This window comes from Lutra lutra, chromosome 3 (genome assembly GCF_902655055.1).
Source record: "Lutra lutra chromosome 3, mLutLut1.2, whole genome shotgun sequence".
Classification (NCBI taxonomy): domain Eukaryota; kingdom Metazoa; phylum Chordata; class Mammalia; order Carnivora; family Mustelidae; genus Lutra; species Lutra lutra.
Window position 1 is genome coordinate 75,000,749 of NC_062280.1, and position 21,851 is coordinate 75,022,599.

Sequence of the window (21,851 nt, forward strand, 5' to 3'; positions counted from 1 at the left end):
GGATTTTTTGTTAAGTTTTGAGGATAAGTTTATCCATGAGAATAAAATCTGTGCTTTTAAGAAATTGTTGAATATATTCAACACAATAATCAAAATACTTGCTTTAAAAAACCTGTTGATATGGGCCATTTTGAACTTGATTTACTCTAATCTGTCCTCATTTATGTGATTCGTGAAGTCATACTACCCAACCCCAGAATTTCACACCCACACACAAAAAACAGCAAACCACTCATTTTGAGGTGCAGATAGCTTGCTTTATTTTGTTGTTACTATTTCTCAAGGAGGTCCAACAATTGTAACTAACAATTGAATTTATACCTGCATGAAAGGAACTACATCAAATTGACATTTTGGGCAGTTAGTAATGGTGTAGTTGTTTTTAATTTAACGACAGCTTTATTTTGTTGTTGTTCTTTTTTTTTTTTTTTTTTTTTTTTTTTGCTGTGGCTCATCGCTTAGTTGCCCCAGTTTCTCAGGTTTAAATTTAAATTTAGAGCTACCACACGAAGGCATTGGCTGCACCCCCAGAACCTCCAAGAGTTGACACTGCTCTGGCATAGGAATACTTGAATAGCTTGGTTTAATGAAGGGATGGCCAGGCGATGTTACTTTTCCAAGCTATCCCTGCACTCTCTATGGTCAGAGACAGTGTAGAAGGAGCGAACAGAGTGTTGGCCGTTATACTCTGCTCTGGTAATATTTAAGTCATGATAATTTAGAGTGTGACATCATCAGAGAAAATGTAAGACGTTAAAGTGTTGCTTACAGGAGGGTAAATGTAAACATCACCAATGCCTTACATTTCTGATTCAACAGGTATCGGTGCACATGTCCAGTTACGTGCATGGCATCATCTCTTAGGTGGATAGGACTTCTTCAGTAGGGAATTTCTCAACCCACTGAGGCATGCTTAGACATCAACATTACGTTGAGGCACAAAGATTGATTAAGTATTGAGCAGGGTATTCGTTCCGTAGGAAACTTTCTCCTACCAACGGTTAGTTTCAAAAGTTACATTGTAAAATGTCATAAAATAAATGGTACAAAACTTTATAACCGTTAATCCGGCTATATACAGTATGTACATGTCACTAGAAAATGTGTAATATTCTTAGGTCAACAATTATGAAAGATTGAAATGTCTGATTTTGAACTTTGACTCATTTAGGTTGACACAAAACTACTTTTTCTTTTGGAATATTTACAGATCAGAAAGATTAGTCCATGTGGATCATTTGTGGAAGGTTAAGAATGAGCATGAATATGAGGAACACAGGCCCTCTTACATGGATCGAATATTTATATTCACAGTGGCAGAGTCAGATCCAAATTCGTTCCCTAAGCTCAGGGTATAAAGTCCACCATCTTGTTTCTGTACGTCCATGATGATCAGAGTCGTCAGGTCATCTGTGTTTTCAATGTGGAATCTCCCGTGTTGTTCTTGGTTTTGAATTTTTCTTCCGCCATGGGACCATACTATTTCCGGGGTGGGCTCACCAGTAAAAGCACAGGCTACCGTTAAAACTTTCCCCTCATCAATGCTGATGTCAGAGGGGAGAGCTTCAATTTTAGGTGGAATTCCTTTATGGGACAACAACAAAAATGTTTTAGGATCATGAAAACATGATTTGCTTTCTGCTAAATTATATAAACTAAAGACTCTACTGTGCTACTAGGCTTATCTACCTCTACCGGTAATTTATATTGCTCACCTCTTAGGCCTGCTTTAAGCATTCTACTAGTTGAGCTTTCCAGTTGTGTCATACTAGATTTTCCCATAAAACTGCTGGAACTCATTTCTACAATGGACTCTTGCATGGAGGACATGCTTTGGGCAGACATGCTTGCAAATTTCATTTCAGTCATGCTGCTAGCGCTGCTGCTGCTGAAACTGCTGAAGGAGGCCTCCTGCTTAGAGGCAGACATTTGCATTGACTGAGACGAGAAGCTTCCTTGCAAGCTTGTGTCGCCACTTGTCCTCAAGACTACCTCTCTGGGAGGTTCTTCAACTAGAGCTGTGGAGCATAGCAGATACACAGTGAACATCAATGACATTTGGTTAATTGGGGACATCTGACATTGACTTGCAGAAACGGAAGACTTACACACACACACACACACACAACGTAACCCAAACAATTTGCTGAGAAAGCATAAGCAGATACATACATTTGTCAAGAGCTAGCTCAAAGGTCTCCAAGAAACAAATCTTTTGATTTCTATCGTTACATTACATGCAGGGGCTAGAATAACTAGGAGAAAAATGATTAGCCATATAGGAAATCACAGAGATTTTGTGCATTCTGAAAATAAATATAATAGGGGATTTGTTAGCTTGGCTTCAAAAGTTAGCTTGTTCACGTATCTGTTTAGCTGAAAAGAAAATTTGAGCATTAGGATGAATTCCCATGGGTGGTCTTGTGCTGCTTACACTTGGAATTTAATGAGGCTTCTCAGGGTTGGCTGTGCTCAGAAGACAAAGGGGAAAAAATACATAAAGGCCTTAAGCAAGTGAGGAAAATGGGAAAGATATACTTACGAAGGACTGTTAAGGAAGCAGTAGCTGAACACTGGCCACGGAAATTTTTGGCCTTGACTGTGTACTTCCCACTGTCGCTTACTGACGCATTTCGGATTTCAAGAGAATATACATTTTTGGAGCGACTTACACTGATTTTTGAAGAAACAGAAATCTAAAATGTAAGGGGGGGGAAGAAGTGTTTCTTTGAGCTCTTGAGGAACAGATGTGGCCTTTAAAATTTTCTTCAATGATATACTCATGATTAAACTTACCGGCAAGTTGTTTTTAAACCATTCGATTTCTGGGGATGGCTCACCACTGATTTCACAAGAAAAGACAACATTTTGTCCTTCATCAATATTTTGAGATCTGGGCTGTGAGATGAAGGCTGGAGCATCAGAGAGTTCTTTGCTCAGGGTCAGATCGTACTGACATTTGATGATCCCTTGGCTGGTTTTGCCAATGCAGGTGAGGATGCCTTCATCTTTGTGACTGACCTGCTTGATGGTTAGGGTCTGATCGCTGCCCGAGACACCGTATCTGTACTCTTCGGAGTTAGTGAGCTCTACGCCGTTCAGTACCCATTTGACATCGGTAGCACCAGCAATGTTGGCTTTTAAGGTCACCTTCTGACCATCAGTTATGCTCATCTGAGTAGAAAATGCTTTTATCTCCGCATGTGTTCTGATTTCTTCCGATGCCTGTGATGTTTTGGTGATTTCTTCATGGACGATGGATTTTTCCAGAGAGGTTGCTTCTGATTTCTTGACTTTTTCAGATATCCGAACCTTTGAAGATTCCTCCTTGAGGGCTAACTTTTCTTGAGATTTCACCTCTGATTTTTTCATTTCTTCAGAAGTTAGGGCTTTTTGGGAAATTTCTTCTTGGACAACTGCCTTCTCTTGAGACTTCACCTCTGCTAATTTCTTTTCTTCAGAAATTAGGGCTTTTTGGGAGATTTCCTCTTGGACAACTGCCTTCTTTTGTGACGTAATTTCGGAGGTCTTTTGTGTAGATACTTTCTGTGCCTCAGTGTCTTTTACAGCTAAAAAAGAAAACTCTGTAAGGCAAATGAAATTGGAAAGAGGCCCCACCCTTTTTACTCTTTTGTAGATTCTGCAAGCAAATAAATAAGACTCAAAGAAAGGGATGTTGCCTTTTGTATGCAGTGTAGGTAATATTGAGTTCTTTCTCAGTCCTAGTCTTGGAAAGTTGTCATACATGACTTTTGAGATCAGTATAATGATTCTTTAAATTGAAGACGATTCCTATGACTTGACAAAAAAGACTTGAAAAGAATAGTTGAGATATTCAGGATACATGTGGATTTAGGAAATTTTGATTAAAAAACTGAATTACATTTTAGAAGGTTGAAAGCAACCTAATTTTAATTGGAAAAGTAATATAGCTCTTTTACTAACTGCACTGCTTGGGAAAATTAGCAAGAGTGAAGGTTTATGGAAGCATTTTGTATATTCACCTGACTTCATTCCTAAGTGTTCCTGGGAACAGCAGCTGCCTCTTGGAATCTTATATACCACCACGTATAATTTGGCACTTATCAAGTGCTTTTTATGCTAATATTACGCTTTTAAAAAATACTTATATTTCTCTATTTGTGTACAAATGGTATTCTGGAATTTGGAAAACAGTTTTAATACTTTCATGTGTGTATTTGTAAGGGAGAATATTTGGAAAACTTCCTGCTAATCGTTTTCTGAAAAATAGTCGTAAAAACAAAAGCCAACCTACCTTTTATAGTTAATTTGCAGCTAGAGGACACAGATCCGGCTGAATTTGTTACTGTGCAAGTATAAAGCCCACTATCAGATGTATCAGTCTTATGAACTTCTAAGAAGAAAACTCCTTTGTCTTCAGAGAGTTTGTATTTACTTCCTTGTGTAACAGCCTATAGAATGCAAATGATTTGAGTTTTAAAAAGTTAAGTGTAAACATTTTTTGGGAGGAAGGGAAGAAGGGATGAGATTTTTAGGAAATAAAATTGAGAGACATTTAAGAATGGTTTACCTTTCCATCCTTTGTCCAGATGACAGTGGGCCGGGGTTCTCCAGTAGCTTTAACTGCAAACTTAGCCACGCTGTCTGAAGAAGCAGTTGTATCCTGCAGCCCAGTAACGATGGCTGGTTTTGAGGAAATTGGTTCAGGTACTTTTGGTTCAGTTTTCTTGGTTTCTGTTGACTCAGCAGTTTTCTGAGCCGCTTTCTTAGTTTCTGATATCTTTGACACCTGCTCATGGATACTCTTAAAGGCTTGTCCCATAAAGTGGAAGTTCGTTTTAGAAGTTCCACCTTCGCTAGATATCTCACAAATGTATTCTCCACTATCAGATTCTGTGAGGTTATGGATTTTGAGCTCATAGGTACCATCTGCTGAATAATGAAACTGAAAATGCCCATCTTCCTTCAGTTTCTTACCATCTTTATACCAGGTCACCTCTTTTGCGCATAATACACTACTTTCCACTGCGCAGGTCAGCTTCACAGTATCTTTAGAAGCTTCTGCTTTCAGAGACTGAGTTATCTTGGGTGGGACAGAGACCGGTAGCTGCTGAACCTTCTCTGTGGGTGTGGGTTTTGTCTCTGTGGGTGAGACAGCTTTTGGGTGAGAAGTGACCGGTTCTGGGGATTTCACTCGTTTTGGAGACCTCGCGGCTTCTGGAGATTTCACTCGAGGCTCGGGAGATTTGACTGTCGGTGGTGAGGTCACAGCCTTTTCAGTAACCCTTGCCTTTTGAACGGTCAGAGTGAACTGAGCTTCTTGCCTCCCTTCACTGTTTTCTACCACCACGCTGTAGTTGCCCTCATCGGAAGCCTGAACCGAAGAGATCTCGAAGGTAGATTTGTACTTTGTGGTGGTCACTTGGTGGCGAGCAGAAGAACTTATCACGTGGCCCCCACGCTGCCAGACCACGGTGGGTACCGGCTCGCCGTCAGTATCACAAGAAAACCTCGCAGACTCGCCTTCATACACGGTGATGGACCTTGGCTTCGTCAGAATTCTTGCTCCCACCAAAGTCGTCTTAATCTTCCTGTGTGTGGTTTTTTCTTCCAGCGACTTTTGTTCCATGGCCGCGCTTCTCATTTCCGCGGATGCGTGGTGTTCATACGCCGAGAGACTTTCCCTTGTCTCGGTCATCTGCGACTTCATCTCCCTGACTGAGGAAGACGCTTCCATCTCAGATGTTTTCTTGAATGACGAAACCGCGTATTCCTCTGTTCTTGTCAGCTCAGGGAAAACAGACGCGGGGACTTGTTCGTCTCTGCGCTGGGAAGCGTAGGTGGTGTAATCCCCGCCTGTTACATCCAAGGTCGCGTAGTCCGAGGCCTCACCTTTGTAGTTGGTGCACACGGCGCGGTATGTTCCGCTGTCCTCAGCTTGACAGTCCAAAATTTCTAGGGTCAATACCCCACTCATGTTGGTGTAACGAATCTTACTGCTTTCCTGGAGTTCGACACCATTGTGGTACCATTTAACCTCAGCGGTTGGCTTAGACTGAACATTTAAGATAAAACGGGTATTTTGGCCACATGGTACCCTGTGGGAGCGCATTCTCAGTGTGATTCGGGGGGCATGGTCCAGCGTAAAAGGCTGCTGACTCAGAACTTCATACATCCTTTCTGATGTCTTCTGAGTCTTTAAAGCAGCTTTCATGGACTCATACCTGGAAAAGATATCAAATCTTGCAGACCTCTCAAATCTCGAGAGTGATCTTTCACTAGACACGGGGCTTGGGGAACGTGGGCGAGTTCTCTCTGGAGTAGGGGATCTTCTTTCTGTGTCATCTTCATATTCCTCCTCTGGTGGTCGACGTGGCCGGATGAGCTCAGACACTGGCCTCATTAACTCAATATAGGTTGGAGACAAGGAACGCCGCCGTCTCAGTAGCCTAGACACTGAGGAGGAGGAGGCCTCTCTATGAGCATGTTTCGAGGAAACCTCTCTCTGAGCGTGTTTTGAGATTTCATATTCTTCTTCGATTTCTGTTATTTCTGTCACTTCTCTCTGTCGCCTTGATTTCTTTCTAGACTTTTCCTCCTTCGACATGTGGTCAAGCTCACTTCTGTATTCCGAGAGGCGCTGGGTGGTGGTAACTGGGCGGAGCAACTCTTCATCTTCTTTCTCAGCCATGATCCTCTGCCGTTGTTTCGGCTGCCTGTAGGAGGCCCGGGAGTGCCGTTCCCGCAGTTCCGCATAACTCGTGCTAGTCTCAGCCCTTGTGGGGATGTGATAGGTTGAATACCTGAAGTCTTTTCTGGTTTCCTCCACCTTGACGTGAGCTTGTGGTGAAGTGTAACGCAGACTAGAAAGCTCAAAACGTGGAGGGCTTCGGCTTGGCGGTGAAGCTGAGAAACCCAATTCAAGCTCTTCTTCAAGACGCAGCCTCTCTTCCTCTGTTCTTTTCATTGCCAAGTAGTCATCGATGGGAAGGAGTAATTCCTCATCTGATATGTCGCCAAGAGAACGTCGTCTAGGTCTGTAATAAAAGTCATAATCAGGAGAAGGTGTGCGGCGGCGGGCTGGTCTCACCATTTCAAGATCATCTTGGGAGAGTTTGGGAATACGCCATTTAGGTCTGTATTGATCTGTAATGCGTGGAAGAGGCATCACATAGAACTGTTCCCATCTTGAAAGGCGGATGCGCTTGGGTCTTTTCTGTACAACTCTGTCAATTTTCCCAGGCATTTCAAACTGATCACGTATCTTTTTGTACCATTTCATGTCGGACATAGGCACAAATTGCTTAATACGTTGGTCTTCTTCTATGGTAGTCTGTTTGTACTTGCGTGGTTCTGGTACCTCATAAGGCATACGGAGTTTCCTCTCTTCCTTCTTTTCTTCCGTCTCAAGTCGGAATTCCCCTTTTACAGTCTTGGTGCTTACAGCTGGTTTGTAAAGGATGGCAGCTTCTCTCAGAGCCTCTTGGGCTACCTGTGTCAGTGGCACCGTTTCAGTTCCAGAAAGAATTTCAGCCATTCTTAGCGTTTTGTCAATTTGCTTTTGGACATGTCGTTCACGCTCCTCCTTAGTCTTGAATTCTTGCTTGACATACCTTAAGCGTTCCACTTGGAGGTGAGCCTGGCAGCTGGTGGATCCAGCTGTGTTCGTGGCTGTGACCCTATAGTAACCCGTGTCTTCGGGCAAAGTGTCCCTGATGTGCAAAGCATAATAATCCAGGCCTTCGTGGATAATTTCAATGTTAGGCCCAAGGGAGAGTGGCTGGCCATCTTTCTCCCATTTTAACGTTGGTGGGGGGATGCCAGACACTCTGATCTCAAAGCAGACACTTTGACCTTCTTGGCATTCCGCATTTGCCAGCAGCCGTTTGAACATGGGTCTTAAAGTTGTATCTGTTGGCGGTGGGTGTGGGGTTACAGTCAGTTTTGCTTTACAGCTGTCCTCGCCGTATTTGTTCCTTGCCACAACCGTATATTCAGCATCATCATCTGTAGTCACACTGCTGATCGTTAACTGGTAAAGACCCTTGTCAGACTCAAATGTGTACTTTGCATCATCATCACCTGGTTTGATCTTCTGCCCTGATTTATACCATGTTACACGAGGCTCTGGGTGGACAGTTATAGTCACTCCAAATCGGACATTTTCACCCACATAAGCAGTCTTGTTATAGAGAGGCAGAGTAAATTCTGGTGGCCTTTCCAGGAGTCTCATCGTGTCAGTTCTGCGCTTAATTTTCTTCATGGTTCTACGGCAGTAATAGTCGTAAGTTTCTCTCACACCTTTAACAAATAGTTCTGCATAAGAACTATCTTCACCATAGTCATTGACTACTTTGCATCTATAGGTGCCATCATCAAATTTGGTAATGTCTTTGATGTACATGGTGGCTACTCCATCTTCATAGGTGATTTCATATTTCTCACTGTTCTCCAGCTGTCTGACTCCAAAGTACCAGGTCACTTGGGTAGACTGATCATAATTTTCAATTTTGCATACATATTTGGCATATCCTCCTTCTTCACCAACTGCATGCATTATCTGTCCAGAAACTGGGCCAATTTCAATGGATGCTACTTTAACTTTAGCAATACTCACTCCCTTCTGAGATCGAATGGCACCACCACAAGAGATTCGTGCTGCTGACACAACCATGTTGAGGTCTTTCTTGATGAGAGTGTGGTAGTAACGCCGATGTTTTAGTGTTCTGATAACTTTAGTACTGACCCTTTCTATCTTCTGCTTCAGCCATGGATGCTGGAGTGCCTCGGATGCCGTCATGCGAGATTTTCTCTCTTTCACTAACAGCCGGTCAACAAAATCCATGGCTTCAAGGCTAATCTCTTTGAAAGCTTCTTCCTCGAAAGTATATTCAGCATTCATGATGTTCTCAATTATCTGTTGGTTAGTTTCAGCCAGGAATGGATTGGTACCACTTAACAGCACATACACCAGTGTTCCAAGTGACCACATGTCTGTGGCCGTACTGACAACATCATGCTGGTGGACTTCAGGTGCATAGTATTCAGGGGCAGTGAACAGAAGCCTAAAGTTGTCCCCTGGCTTCAGCTGACGGGCTTGACCGAATTCTATGATTTTAATGGTTGAGCTCCTTCTTGTTTGGTAAATGATATTTTCTGGTCTAATGTCAAAGTGTCCAATATTATGACTATGTAAGAACTCAAGTGCTTCGCAGACCTGGCGAATGTAACTTACAATTTCTCTTTCATTAAGCTCAAAAGCACTTGTGTTAATGCGCTCAAATATGTCGAGTCCTGATATGAACTCAAAGATCATAACTAATTCTTCCATGCTCTCAAATGATTCATGGAGGTATAAGATGTTTCTGTGCCTGGCGATATTTAGAATGGAAATTTCCTTCTTTACCAAAACCTGATCAGTTCCCTTGACTTTAACAAATTTGGCCATGTAAGTCTTCTTTGAGGATGTTTCGACACAACGGTGGACAATTCCAAACTGACCACGCCCAAGATCTTCAGCAATCATATATTTCTCATACAGTTCCTTAGTTGAGGAGTGAGATGCTTTAGTCATGGAAACTTCCCTGGTTTCATCTACCTCTTCATCGTAATTCATGGCTCTGGTCTTATCTTCTTTGGTTATGGTTGGTTCTGAAGGCTCAGAAGGCTTGCTCAGGCCAAATTTATTTTCAGCTATTACACGGAACTGGTAGCTTGTTTTTCCAAATAAGTTGATCACGGTATAACGTGTTTCTCGGGCCTGTCCTACACGGAGCCATCTTTCTGCAGTAGTTGCACACTTTTCAACAATGTAGTTGGTGATTTTGCTACCACCATCAGAAGCTGGCTCAGTCCATGTTAAGTTGACAGAATCTCGTGAGACGTCACTAACTTTGACTCCTCTGGGTGGGTCAGGAACATCCGCCACATCCAGTTCAACGGTCTTCTGATCAATTCCAAATCTGTTTTTAGCGCAGACCACGTAGAATCCAGCATCTTTTCTCTCTACTCCACTGGGGAAAACAAGTGATGTGAAAGATCTTGTGACAATAACTTGGTAGTGGCCATTATTGTCGATGAGATCTTGTCCTTTCTGCCAGGTGATCACAGGGTCTGGTTTGCCACTGAACGGGATCTTGATGCTGACCACCTCCCCTCGGAGAGCATGAACTGCTCCCATGCCTTCAAGAGTTTTAGGCAAGTGTATCTTAGCTGGGACTGTAGAAGAATAAAAGAAGAAAGAATGCAATTTAGCAATACCCAACACTATTTAAGTGCAACAACTCCCCCACCCCCATCCCTAATTCACAGTATGTCATCTAGCACCAAACTGGTTTTTATAGATCTGAGGTCTTTACCTTCTACTTCTAAGGAGGCGGTGCCAGACACAGATCCCCCTTGGTTGGTAGCTCTGACTTGGTAAATTGTAGCATCATCATCTGTGACACTTGCAATGATGAGCTGGTGGTAGCCACCCTTAAACTCCTGAATCCTGTACTTCAATCCATCTGCAATGATCTCTTTGCCTTGTCTGTACCATTTCACAATAGGTTTCGGATGACCAGTCACTTTGCAGACCAAAGTAGCATTGCTCTGATATCTGACATTCAGATTTCTCAGTTCCTCTTTAAAGTGTGGTGCCTGAATTGGGACATCAGATTTGGGAATGGCAGGTTCTGATATTTCACTCCATTCACTCTCCCCACCTAGATTTTCACATTTCACACGGAACTCATATTCAAGACCTTCAATAAGGTTTTGCACTGAAAAGACGGTTTCTCGTATTTCTTCTGTTGTCACAGCAATCCATTTATTCTGCTTCTTTTCACGTTTCTCAAGGTAGTAATTTCTAATCTTTGCACCTCCATCACTGGCAGGTGGCTTCCAAGCCACAACACAAGAATCTTTTGTGAGAGCAGTGATAGTTGGTTTGCCAGGAGCACTCGGCTTTTCTGTTTCAAAGAAACAAGAAAGATTTGAGTCATGATGTGAAACAGGCAGCTTTATGAAAAGTTTAGTTTTTTTAAATTAAATTAAATTTAATTTTTTAAAAGATTTTATTTATTTATTTGACAGACAGAGATCACAAGTAGGCAGAGAGACAGGCAGAGAGAGAGGGAGAAGCAGGCTCTCCACCGGGCAGAGAGCCTGATGTGGGGCTCGATTCCAGGATTCTGGCATCATGACCTGAGCTGAAAGCAGAGGCTTTAACCCACTGAGCCACCCAAGCGCCCCCAAAAGCTTAGTTTTTAAAAAGACAATCTTACAAACCCAAAGTTCTAAGAACAGCTATTCCAGAAAAAGGAAATGGGTCACTTTATGCTAAGAAACTTATCAAAACACAAAGTTCGTTTTTTAAAGAACAACTAGGGTTTATATTTGCCCTTGTAGATGTGCAAAAGTTCAGTTTAAGTGAGATAAAAGGCACTTGTATTTTATCTAAATCTTGGCTATTTCCTTTCAAATGTTATTTCTATTAGTAAGAGTTTTGTGTAAGGATGGAATTTTGCCATAGGAAGATTGTAGAGATTGTACTCACCAAAAGGACTCTTAATGATCACAACTGAGGCAACCTCTAGAGGCTCACTGATGCCAAAAGTGTTTTGGGCTGAAACCCGGAAGTAATAGCCAGCATTTTCTGTGAGGTTTACAATTCTGCAGGTTGTCACCGAGATGGCTGAAGACACCAATTGCCATTCAGCTCCTTCCTTGGCCTCACATTTCTCCACCACATAGTTGGTGATCCAGGAGCCTCCATCATCTGCAGGTGGTTTCCAGCTGATCACTGCGGAGTTCTTCAACAGAGCTTCTATCACAATTGGTCCTGTGGGTTTGTCTGGTTTATCTGTTGAGAGAAAATACAATTGTAGTGGTTTTTTGTAGTAGGTCACCTGAGATCTTTTTTTTTCTTGAAAAGTTAAAAAAACACTAAAAACTAAAATAAGATACCTTGTATTTCCACATCAAGGATGGCATCAACTGTTCCAAAAATATTGCTGAGCTGAACTTTGTATTTCCCAGCATGAGTCTTATGTTGGACATTCTTCATGACAAGATGAGTATAGTGCTCAGTGTTTTCAATAGTAATGTTTTCTGAGTTTTGCAGAAGTTTCTGGCCATGGAACCAAGTGATGGAAGGTACTGGACGACCAATGTACATAACATGAAGTCGAAGTGTCGAACCCACAGCACCATAATATTTCTCTTTCAGTGGGTAACCGGGATGGAACTGTGGTGTTGCTTGCAGGAGAAGCTTACTACTGGTTTCTACTTCTCCAACCTCATTAGTAGCTAGGCAGGTATAAACACCTTCATCTTCTTGTTCCTCTGTCATTACAGTTAGCGTATGTGTGCGTCCATCTGAAGACATTTTGTACTTCCGGCTTTGTACCAGCTCCTTTCCAAATCGGTACCATTTAATGTCAGGAAGAGGCCTTCCAACAATCTGGCATGACAGCTGAGCAGCTTCACCCAACTTGGTGGTAACATCCTTCATTTCTTTGCGTACTCCTGGAGCCTCTCCGGCTGAAGGATATGAAAGATAATATTAATGCATTATTATTGCTACTAAATCTGTAATCCTCTGCCCTTGTATAGCAGGAATGAATTTACCCTTTTGACTAACACTCTCTTAGATACCATGATTTACACATGAGTACCTAGAAATTTAATAGCGTTTTTCCTGGGGTCTTATGGGAAATAGGGATTCAGTGAGCACATCATCACATTATTACGTAGAGTGACTTTCCTCTTTACAGTTGGGAGACAATCGCTTCTCGGCCTTTTGGCCAAGATCAAGTGTACAGTCAGAAATTATAAGGGGTCTGGGGAAATTTATGAATTCTCTCTATAAATCTATAGAAAGAATCTTTGCCTTACTTAGGTTCACTGAAGTGGGGTACATTTGTTGACCCTTCAAGTCTTATTAGGAAGCATAAAGAAACCCAAACCATTGCATCTGAAGAGAAATTGCTCTAAGAATGTGCTCAGGTCACTGCACCTAACATCTACTGAGGTTACATGCTTGGAATGACTTCCTGTAGAACATGACAGCTATTTCCTGTGTATGTGTATGCCAAAGTGAGTTCACTCTTCCCAAACACTTGCTCTCCTCCAGTAAGATTTTCTGTACATCTACTTAATATCAAGGAAGAATGAGCCTTAATACGTTGCTTATACGTCAAATATACGTCAAAAGCAGAGAACTAGTGGCTACTTACATGTTAGCTTAGTCTTTACAGACATAGCAGTTCTTCGAGGTCTGCTAAGCCCGGTCTCATTCTCAGCAAAAACCCTGAATTCATATTCAGTGGCTTCCAGCAACCCCCCTATCGTGAACTGCCTGTCCTTGATGCGCTCCTTATTGCTCTTCTTCCAGGCACTGTCTCCAGACTGCCTGTATTCAACCCAGTATCCAAGGATGTCTTTGCCACCATCACATTCTGGTTTCTCCCACTGCAGAGTGACACTATCTTTGGATATTGAAAGAATCTCAAGTTCTCCAGGTTGGCTTGGCTTATCTGAAATATTTTCAAACAACCAAAAAGGGAATCAGTTTTACTGCTGACATAAAAGCGAAAGACCCAAGATGGCTTGCCTCTTTGGTTTGAACCCCTTTAGAGACTCTCTCCTTACCAAAGGGATCTTTGCAAACGACTGGTTCAGAAGCAGGGCTGGTCTCACTCAGGCCAACCTCATTCTGTGCGATGATGCGGAACTGATACTCCGCGTCGGGAACAAGCCCAGTGACTGTGTACATTGTGGTCGTTATCTGAGTCTTGTTGTGCCTGACCCACTTGTCCGTTGATGTCTCCTTGCGTTCAATGTAGTAGCCTGTGACTCGAGAACCACCATCGTCTTTGGGCCGGGACCAAGACAGGCTGACAGAACTCTTGGTCACATCAAGTACTTCTGGAGGATTGCTTGGAGGCTCCGGAGGATCTATGGATATGAAGTAGAAAACATGGGTTGAGAGTACGGTCCCATATCTTGTAAGCTGATGGCTTTCATCTCAAAATGAAAGAGTACTGGAAGAATTTTTACAGTGTCGTGGTTGGAAGAGTACTTACTCAGTGGCGTTTTTGGTATGACTGGTTCTTCAGATTTCAAGGGTTTGCTTATGCCAAACTGGTTTTCAGCTGAAACACGGAAATGGTACTCCACATTCTCTTTGAGGCCCTTTACCACCAGAGATGTACCTCGGACTCTGGAATCAATCGTATACCAGGCAGCTTTAGATACTTCTCGTCTCTCGAGAATATAGCCTAAGATGTCAGCACCACCATCATCGGCAGGGGGTCTCCAGCTGACCCTTACAGAGCGAGCTTGTATGTCGTCATATTCAAGTGGCCCTTCAGGAGGGTTGGGATTTCCTATTACCCTGACTTTGATATAGACAGTCTTCTTGCCACACTTGTTTTCCAGAACCAGGTCATAAGTGCCAGAATCATCCCTGTCTGCTTCTTTGATTACAAGCTCAGTGTGTGTTTCAGAGGTTGCAATCATGGCACGTTTACTAACATCTTGTCCTTCCTTGGTCCATTTACATATTGGGAATGGTTTTCCTTTGATTGGTATGGTAAGTCTGATGACTCCACCTTGTCTCACAAAGATACCTTCTTGGTATCTTTCATCAAGTTCATAATCAGGATATTCTAGGAAAAAAGATCCAGTTACAATTAGCATTTCTTAGGCGGTGGGGTGGGATGGTAAGGCATAAATCTTAAGGCAATTATTCACAGAAAGTAAGTGATCATATTTCTTACCAAGCATTTCGGTGACTTTGACGGTTCCTGGTACTTCAGCAGGCTCCCCAGGTCCACCAGCGTTACAAGCTAGGACACGGAATCTGTATTCAGCGCCCTGAGGTAGATGTGTTAGGGTATACTCCCGAATCTTGGTTGGGGTGGTGTTACATTTGGTCCATTCGTGTTGATCTACTTTTTGCATTTCAATCAAGTAGCCTGTGACTTTAGATCCTCCTTCATCTTCTGGAACACTCCAGGCCAGGGAGACTGATGTCCTTGTTGTATCAGTAACTCTTGGATTTTGCGGCTTTCCTGGAGGAGCTGGGGTTAAGAATAAGACAATTAGATATTGTTAAAGTTGCTGCCAAGCTGAAAATCAACTGTGCCACCTAACATGCAATGAATTGTGTAAACGTGAACTATCAGCATTAGAATACAGTTTTTTGTTAAAATTTTATTCATTTTATCAGTTAATAATACTTAAAGCTCTTGCTTTTTCCTCAGTCTTAAATGTGCTTTATTTATGATCACTACTGCCATCCTACATTTATCATCAGCTCTCAAAGTGCTTTTAGAAGTAGTAACTTATTCAAAGAACTAAGCACTGATATAGGGCATGTATTATAAGTCCCATTTTAAAGAATGGGGAATAGATTCAAGAGGATAATACAAAAAGTTACTTGCCCAAAGCTGCTAGGGGCTGGAGTGGGGAGGGGATCCACAACTGAACTTTCTGAGCTGATGGAAGAACTCTCTCTCTCTCTCTCTCTCTCTATATATATATATATATATATATATATATTTTTTTTTAAGAACTCTAAATTTTGACTGTGGTGGTGCTTACAAACAGGACCTTTTCAAAACTTAGAATTTCAGAAGGATAAATTTTACTATATTTAAATTATACCTCAAAAAATTGACCTATACACAATGTATTTACCAATTGGATCCATGGCAACGATGGGTTTGGAAGGACGACTTGGTTTCCCAGTCCCTCTCACATTAATGGCTGTGACACGGTGTTCATATTCTAAGCCTTCAATAAGGCCAGTGGAACGGTACCGTGTCATCGTCACTGGTACTTTATTTACACGGACCCATCGATCTGCTCTCACTTCTTTGCGCTCTATGATATATCCAGTCACTTGGGAGCCACCATCGTTTTCTGGTGGATACCAAGTCAGTGTCATGCCATCACGGGAGATATCGAATATTTGTAATGTTTCTGGAGGTCCTGGAATACCTGCAGTCAGACAGAGGTAAACACATTATGGCAATGAGAATAAATTTAAGACTCGCACATTTCTGTAAGTATGTCTTAGCCTTTTAAATAGCATATAAGACTTGTGACTATTTTTTCAATGTTTTTATTTTTGTACTTTTCTTGAGGTTCCTCATTTTCTTTAATTTTGTAAACATTTACTAGGCATGTATTCTGTGTTTTTTTTCCTCACTATAACCTAGCCAGTCCCCCCGTCTCCCTCATTCCTTTTCTCCTTCCTCTTTTTCATTAAAACAAACAAACAAAAAAACGCTGTTGAAAACCTCCAGGAAACTTTAGAAAGACCCTAGGGTTAATTTTGGGAAATCTTTTTCCTTAGTACATAGTAAAAACAAATTCCCTTCTGTCAACTTTCAGAATCAGGTGGGGAGAATGGTAGCCTTAAGGGTCCAAGCACTTACTGATGCTGCTGCGACATTCTATGACCTCAGACTGCAAGTAAGAGCCAATCCCGAAGCGGTTCGTTGCAGCCACGCGGAACACATACTCATTGCCTTCAGTGAGTCTGGTAAACTTAAATGTCTGTCTAGTCACGGATTCAGACACTGGCAGCCATCCTGGACGATGGGCATCACGCTGTTCGACCACATAACCGCTCAATGGAGCGCCACCATCCAATTTGGGTGGTTCCCAGGAAATGGTAATTGAAGTAGCATCAATTTCATCAATCTTAATAGGCCCAGTTGGAGGACCAGGCTTGTCTATGAAAGAGAAAGAAATCGGAAAATTAATTTTCACTTCAAATCACAACTGGGTGACCAAACATCAACAACTCACATGTGTCTTTGTCACACATCCTTACCAAGAATGATAACTTTAATGGTCTCTGAAGTAGTTCCAGTGACATTCTTCAGTTCAAGTGTATATTCTCCAGTATCTCTGATGGTGGTTTCACGGATGGTTAATTTGGCTACTTTACTATGAGTTTCAACCGTGATACGCTCTGATTCTCTTAGTTTCGAACCAGCAAAGAACCAGGAAGCAGCAGGAGGTGGGCGACCAGCGATTGGTATCACGAGCTCCACTGGTCTGCCGGCTGGGACATGAACAGTCTTCTGAGGCATTGTAGAAAGATCGATTGTTGGCAACACTAGGAGAAAGAGAGTAGGCCTTAATTCTTAAGCATTATTTCTAATGACAAAGTACCATGAATTCTGAATGTTTTCTTTACATCACTGTTATGGATGTTTTTGGTGATTTGATACATACCTCTGAGGTCTTGTATAGTCACGGCTGTGACAATCTCTCTTGGCTCTGACACGCCTTTCTCATTTTGTGCCCTTACTCTAAATAGATACTGTTCACCTTCATTTAAGGAAATAACAGTGTGCTCTAGGACTGTGGGTTTTAAGGTGACGACTTTCATCCACCTCTCGGTGCCAGCTCTGCAGGCCTCAAGGACATATCCTGTGAGTCGGCTACCACCATCGTAGAGTGGTTTTTCCCAGGCCAGAGTGACAGTTGATTTGGTGACATCGACCACTTCTAGCTTTGTAGGCACCAGAGGTACTTCTGAGACCAGAACTGCATCAGATGTTTCACATGGTTCCCCTATGCCATAAATATTTTCCGGCAACACTCGGAAATAGTACATGGTTCCTTCTACAAGTCCGGAAATTCGGTAAAGTGTCTTGCTGCATTTGATAGTTACTGTTTTGAATGCTCTCATGGCAGCTTCACGTTTCTCAATAATGTAATTGTTGACGGGAGCTCCACCATCAATTGTGGGAATTTCCCAGGTAATGGTTACAGAATCTCTTGATACTTCTTTAACTCTCACTGAAGGACAGGGACCAGGAGTATCTAAAAAAGTAGAATGTAAGATTCATACTTATTTGCTGATTGGTTGGTAGATTCTGTTTTGTGTTTTTCAGGAACACATATTCAACATGGTTTCTCTCTAGAGAGGTGACCAATCCTAGGTCAAGTGGTATTTTTTTTTTTAAGAAATCTACTCAGAGTGTAGTCAATTTTAAGACAAATACTTACCGTATACTTTAACAAGGACTGTTGCTGATTTCTTGCCAGATTGATTTTCAGCTTCAATAGTGTATTTTCCAGCATCGTACCGGTTAACTTTGTCCACAATAAGTAAAGAGTAGCTGTCAGTGGTGTCAATAATGGCCCGGTTTGCAAGGTCAATGCCCTTCTTGCTCCATGTGATGACAGGAGGTGGTCTTCCAGATACAGACACCATCAGGCGCAATGAGGCCCCAGCTCTGATGGTCACAGTCTTCTTTAAATCATCGGCAAGCTCTAGGTCTGGTATTTCTGGAAAGCAAATGTCAAAACTTAATTTATGAATAGGTGCAATGAGAAAAGAATTCACCTAAAAGCTTTTATTATAAATACCTAGTCTTTCCATGGGCTCAATTTCAGCAGTTGACTCGCTGTATTCACTCATACCCTTCGCATTCACAGCAGCAACCCTGAAGGAGTATTTCTGGCCCATTTTAAGCTCTGGCACAGTGAATTCAGTATTTCTTATTGTGGCATTGGTATGCACTCGGTACCAGTGATCGGTGTCTTTCTCTTGCATTTCAAGAACGTATCCTATGATGTCAATGCCACCATCATACATGGGCTTGGTCCATGCCAAACTAATGCTGGTCTTGGTGGTATCTACAACTCTTGGAGCAGAAGGTGGTCCAGGGGTATCTATGGAATTTAAAAGGGGGAGTTCACATATTATACAAATAAGGAAGGTTTGAGGGTTTATATTTTTGGTTTTCAAGACTCACAAAGGCATTATTATTCCACCCCCTGCCCCGCCACCAGTATTTCAAAAGGTCTTTTAATAAGGTTTAGAGGGAAAAAAAAAAAACCCTGTGATTTATTAAAGTCAATATTTTAAAAGGTCTTTTTATAGTGTAGTAAAGGATTAAAATTAAAAAAAAAAGGATTCATTAAGTTGTATCCTTATTGGCCATAAGAAATAGAAGTCACCTGATGATCTCTGCATCTTAACCCACAAGTATGTGGTCACCTTCCCTTTCTTCTGATTCTCCCACCCCCAGAAGAGTAAGGCATTTTTGTTTTTTGTCCACACTCACCAAGGTAATCTGTATAACTGGGCTCTTCTTATATTCTAGGACAGTGCTGAATGCTATATCATTATTATTCATATATCAACATCATTATTATTTTATTTAAAAAATTACATTTCTTTAGAAAGGTAAATGGTTTCTTCCCGCTACTTTGGCTAGCTATGTTGGATTCTTCGAGCTCCGCTCATTGCTTAAAATACCTGTTCTCAGGCATTTTCCCTTAGTCACTCAGCTCCCACAGGGTTAGTATCACTTGTCTCCTCTGTGTTTCTACTGAGTACGCAAAGTGGTTTCCTCTTCTTCCACTATTCAGTCACAGTGGTTTATTCTTTTTGGTCAGGCTCAAACTCTGTACAAGGATTTGCCACTTATTTTTGAAGCTCTTGTGACAGTTTTGTTAGGCACTTATTGGAAAACTAACCTTTATGCTCTTCTTAAACAAGACATCTTTTTTCTTTTTAGTAATTATTATCACTATGCCACATTTTTCCCATTCTTAGGAATATTCATAAAATATATCTCTTTCATATTGGTAGTAAAATAATTTATTTTTTTCATAGACTGGAAAATACTGTGATAATTTTTAGCGATGTAACTGCCAACTTATCAATAGAAGTAGTGGTTAAAATGTTCTGGCCTAACTATATTTAAGATCCCTCTAATAAGCATATGCTTTTCTAGATCATTCATAAATTCTAGAGGTTCTTGGAAATGGTAATATTGGAAAATTTGTAACATGGTTTTAATGGGCATTAGGTTTGCGTCTGATTCTTAGAACTCACATGATGGTTCTCGGCATGAGATAAAGTTGGAAGCTTCGCTAGGTTCACTGTTACCAGCAGCGTTCACAGCGGTGACCCGGAACTGGTAATCACAACCTTCCATGAGGCCAGTCACCTTCAGCCTGGTATCATATACCACGTAGTCTTTGTTGACACGTGTCCAGCGCAGGCTCTTTTTCTCACGTTTGTCTACTAGATAGTTGTTGATCTCATTACCACCATCAGATTCAGGTTTTGTCCACTGGATGATGATATGCTCTTTGCCAGCCCCAACTTCTTCGGGTATGCCCGGTTGTGATGGAATAGCTATTTATATTTTTATGAAAGTGAGGATGGTCAGAATTACACAAAATCACTATTGATAGGATAGTCCCCCTCGCCCCCGATCCCATTATATTTAACTACCAAGTTGTTTCAGAGTGTTAATACTCACTGAATGAGTTTCTGGCTACAATTGGCTCTGATTCAACAGGCACACCAGGGCCATATTTGTTCACTGCCCGCACTCGGAATATGTATTCATTGTTCTTGATGAGTCTGGTAACGACATGGGACAGGGTTGGGCATTCGCCTTCAACGATCACCCAGTTGAGCCTGCTAGTCTCTCGTCTTTCCACGATGTAGTGAGTTATTTCTGCCCCTCCATCTTCCTGAGGAAGGCTCCAGGCTAAAGTGCACTTTTCCTCTGTCACTCTGCTGACGGTGAGCTTTCCACATGGGCCAGGGGAATCTGAAACAGGTGTCAATGGCAAGCAGTGATTCAGATGTTTTTTTTCTACCCACACATGAAAACGCTATACAAACTAAAAGAACATTTGACAGGCTTACCAAGAACTTTGACTATGACAGACACGGCCTTGGTCCCACTGGCATTCTTCACTGTTAATGTGTATTTTCCGCTGTCACTTCTGTCACAGAACTTGATCACAGCAGTTGCACGCTTGCCTGTATACTGCAAAGAGACCTTTTCACAGAGATCTAGTTCCTTGTCCCCTTTGGTCCAGATAATTTTGGGTTCAGGTTTGCCACCAACTGCAGCATCGAGGACGAGATCCGAGCCTGCTCTGATGGTAACCAGGTCACCCTGTAATCTGGCATCCAGTTCAGCTTTGGGTGGAGCTGTCATAGACAGAATGGATATGAATAAATATAGGACCGTTTATTTTCACAAAAATTGTGATCATTTAAAAGGAGTACATTGAATATTATTTTACTATTATTATTATTATTATTTTTTACCATATTCATCTCTGCAAGTGACAGGGCCTGTGGATTCTGATCCTTTGCTAATTACTCCTGCTGCATTCTTAGCCAACACACGGAATTCATAAGTGTCTCCTTCACTGAGAGCAGTCACAGTGAAGAAATTGTCGGATACGATGGTATAGTTGCATTTTAGCCAGCGACCATCTCCAACCTCACTGACAGGCTTACGCTCTACGATGTAGCCCACCACCTTGCTGCCACCATCATAAACTGGGGCAGACCAAATCAGTGACACTGTTGATCTTGTGACATCTGTCACCTCTGGTCTTCCTGGTGCATCTGGAAGGGATGCGAAAGTCAAGTTAAAAAAAATACAACTCTGAATTCTAGTGTCAATGATGATGATAAACTAATGTACCCATTCAATTTTGATACATACCAACTGGGTTTTGAGCCATCATAGGTCTTGAAGCTTCACTGGCTTTGCTAACACCCGCAGCATTGAGTGCATATGTTCTGAACTGGTATTCAAGTCCTTCTACCAAACCACTCACTTTGTAGTTGCACTCTAAGCATGGCACTTTGTTTTCTTTCACCCAAAGAATGGTGTTCCGTTCTTTCTTCTCAACCCAGTAGCCAATGATTTTACTGCCACCATCATGGTAAGGTTCTTCCCAACGAATGGACATGGCATTGGCAGACACGTGGTAGACTTCAGGTCTGGTAGGAGCACTTGGAGGGACTAAATACAAACAAAGGTATCAAATATGAATACAATTTTATAAAATTCAGGGGAAATGCTTAA

At 41.9% G+C, this 21,851-nt stretch overlaps 1 protein-coding gene across 1 annotated transcript in view; it reads right to left on the reverse strand.

Annotated features, from left to right (window-relative positions):
* Positions 1-379: 379 nt before the first annotated feature.
* The window catches only part of TTN (titin), a 274,867-nt gene continuing 253,395 nt past the window's right edge, over positions 380-21,851 (reverse strand). The window contains 24 exon segments of the mRNA XM_047722299.1: positions 380-1,584; positions 1,716-2,018; positions 2,543-2,696; positions 2,797-3,569; positions 4,277-4,433; positions 4,553-10,200; positions 10,341-10,934; positions 11,522-11,827; positions 11,932-12,507; positions 13,203-13,502; positions 13,618-13,923; positions 14,052-14,636; positions 14,748-15,050; positions 15,670-15,972; positions 16,413-16,712; positions 16,814-17,101; positions 17,221-17,814; positions 18,001-18,282; positions 18,364-18,669; positions 19,841-20,146; positions 20,274-20,570; positions 20,669-20,959; positions 21,080-21,385; positions 21,486-21,788. Of these exon segments, the coding sequence (XP_047578255.1) occupies positions 1,286-1,584; positions 1,716-2,018; positions 2,543-2,696; positions 2,797-3,569; positions 4,277-4,433; positions 4,553-10,200; positions 10,341-10,934; positions 11,522-11,827; positions 11,932-12,507; positions 13,203-13,502; positions 13,618-13,923; positions 14,052-14,636; positions 14,748-15,050; positions 15,670-15,972; positions 16,413-16,712; positions 16,814-17,101; positions 17,221-17,814; positions 18,001-18,282; positions 18,364-18,669; positions 19,841-20,146; positions 20,274-20,570; positions 20,669-20,959; positions 21,080-21,385; positions 21,486-21,788 (13,880 nt within the window). The 3' untranslated portion in view covers positions 380-1,285.